General features: G+C 30.2%; 1 protein-coding gene across 1 annotated transcript; it reads left to right on the forward strand.

The window, feature by feature from the left end:
* Positions 1-842: 842 nt before the first annotated feature.
* LOTGIDRAFT_148399 (hypothetical protein) lies at positions 843-1,016 on the forward strand (the record flags this gene model as incomplete). Its single annotated transcript, XM_009067815.1, has 1 exon — positions 843-1,016. A coding segment is annotated over one exon (174 nt), but the record flags the coding sequence as incomplete, so codon positions are not given.
* Between the last annotated feature and the right edge of the window lie 511 nt (positions 1,017-1,527).

A 1,527-nucleotide genomic window follows, 5' to 3' on the forward strand; every position in this document is an offset into this window, starting at 1 on the left:
GTCAAAAGGTTATTTTGATGAATGTTTTAACTGGCCAGTCAGTAGACCCTAACTGAAGTAGCTATAATAACAAAAGCGAGCCAATAAAAACGGAATGAAAATTTGGTCTTGAGTTTCAAATCCAAGTTCTATCTTATCGTTTTGAAATCATATTGATTTATTCCTGTAGGAAAGTCTGTAGAGTGTTCCATGCAAACTTTGTGGAAGAAAATACAAAAGATTATCAACTTCTATTTATACACAAATGAAACTTTATACCATATAAAATGAATAACCTAAGTTATGCTTGAACTTCTCGACCATCACCCATGAAGCCAACAAAAAAATTGGATGGTTTTAGCTTTTAAGGACCCATCAATATAAAAATCTGTTCTGGAGTCAAATTGGAATATCTGTTAGTCTTCAGGGGCAATCATCTAATGACATTTAGAATAATTTCATTACAATAGTTTGCATCTGGTTTGTTACGCAAATAGAATTATAAGATGGGAAAATTCAAAACATTACAAAAAATGGTACCTGATTTGTATTTAGCTGCCTGCTTGAAAGGAACACAAAGTCTGTGATAAACAGTTTTGTTAACTGTGATGTTGCTTTCTCCTTTAGTCTTTTCATACTCTTCAAAACATTCCTCACTCAAATATTTATCATCACTGATAAAAAAAAAAAAATACTTCAGAACCAAAATCCAAAACGTTTCATGAAAATTGTTAAAAAAAACAACTGTTTACATAAAAGTGTTAAAGGAAAACTTAGTATCATGCATTGTAACTAAGTTTTGTGGATTGTTACTTAGTATCATGGATTGTAACTAAGTTTTCTGGATTGTAACTTAGTTTTGTGGATTGTTACTTAGTTTTGTGGATTGTTACTTAGTATCATGGATTGTAACTAAGTTTTCTGGATTGTTACTTAGTTTAGTGGATTGTTACTTAGTTTTATGGATTGTAACTAAGTTTTCTGGATTGTTACTTAGTTTTCTGGATTGTTACTTAGTTTTATGGATTGTTACTTAGTATCATGGATTGTAACTAAGTTTTGTGGATTGTTACTTAGTATCATGCATTGTAACTAAGTTTTGTGGATTGTTACTTAGTATCATGGATTGTAACTAAGTTTTATGGATTGTTACTTAGTATCATGGATTGTAACTAAGTTTTATGGATTGTTACTTAGTATCATGGATTGTAACTAAGTTTTGTGGATTGTTACTTAGTATCATGCATTGTAACTAAGTTTTGTGGATTGTTACTTAGTATCATGCACTGTAACTAAGTTTTGTGGATTGTTACTTAGTATCATGGATTGTAACTAAGTTTTCTGGATTGTAACTAAGTTTTCTGGATTGTTACTTAGTTTTGTGGATTGTTACTTAGTATCATGGATTGTAACTAAGTTTTGTGGATTGTTACTTAGTATCATGGATTGTAACTAAGTTTTCTGGATTGTAACTAAGTTTTGTGGATTGTTACTTAGTTTTGTGGATTGTTACTTAGTATCATGGATTGTAACTAAGTTTTGTGGATG

The sequence above is a fragment of the Lottia gigantea genome (genome assembly GCF_000327385.1).
Source record: "Lottia gigantea unplaced genomic scaffold LOTGIsca_8603, whole genome shotgun sequence".
Classification (NCBI taxonomy): domain Eukaryota; kingdom Metazoa; phylum Mollusca; class Gastropoda; family Lottiidae; genus Lottia; species Lottia gigantea.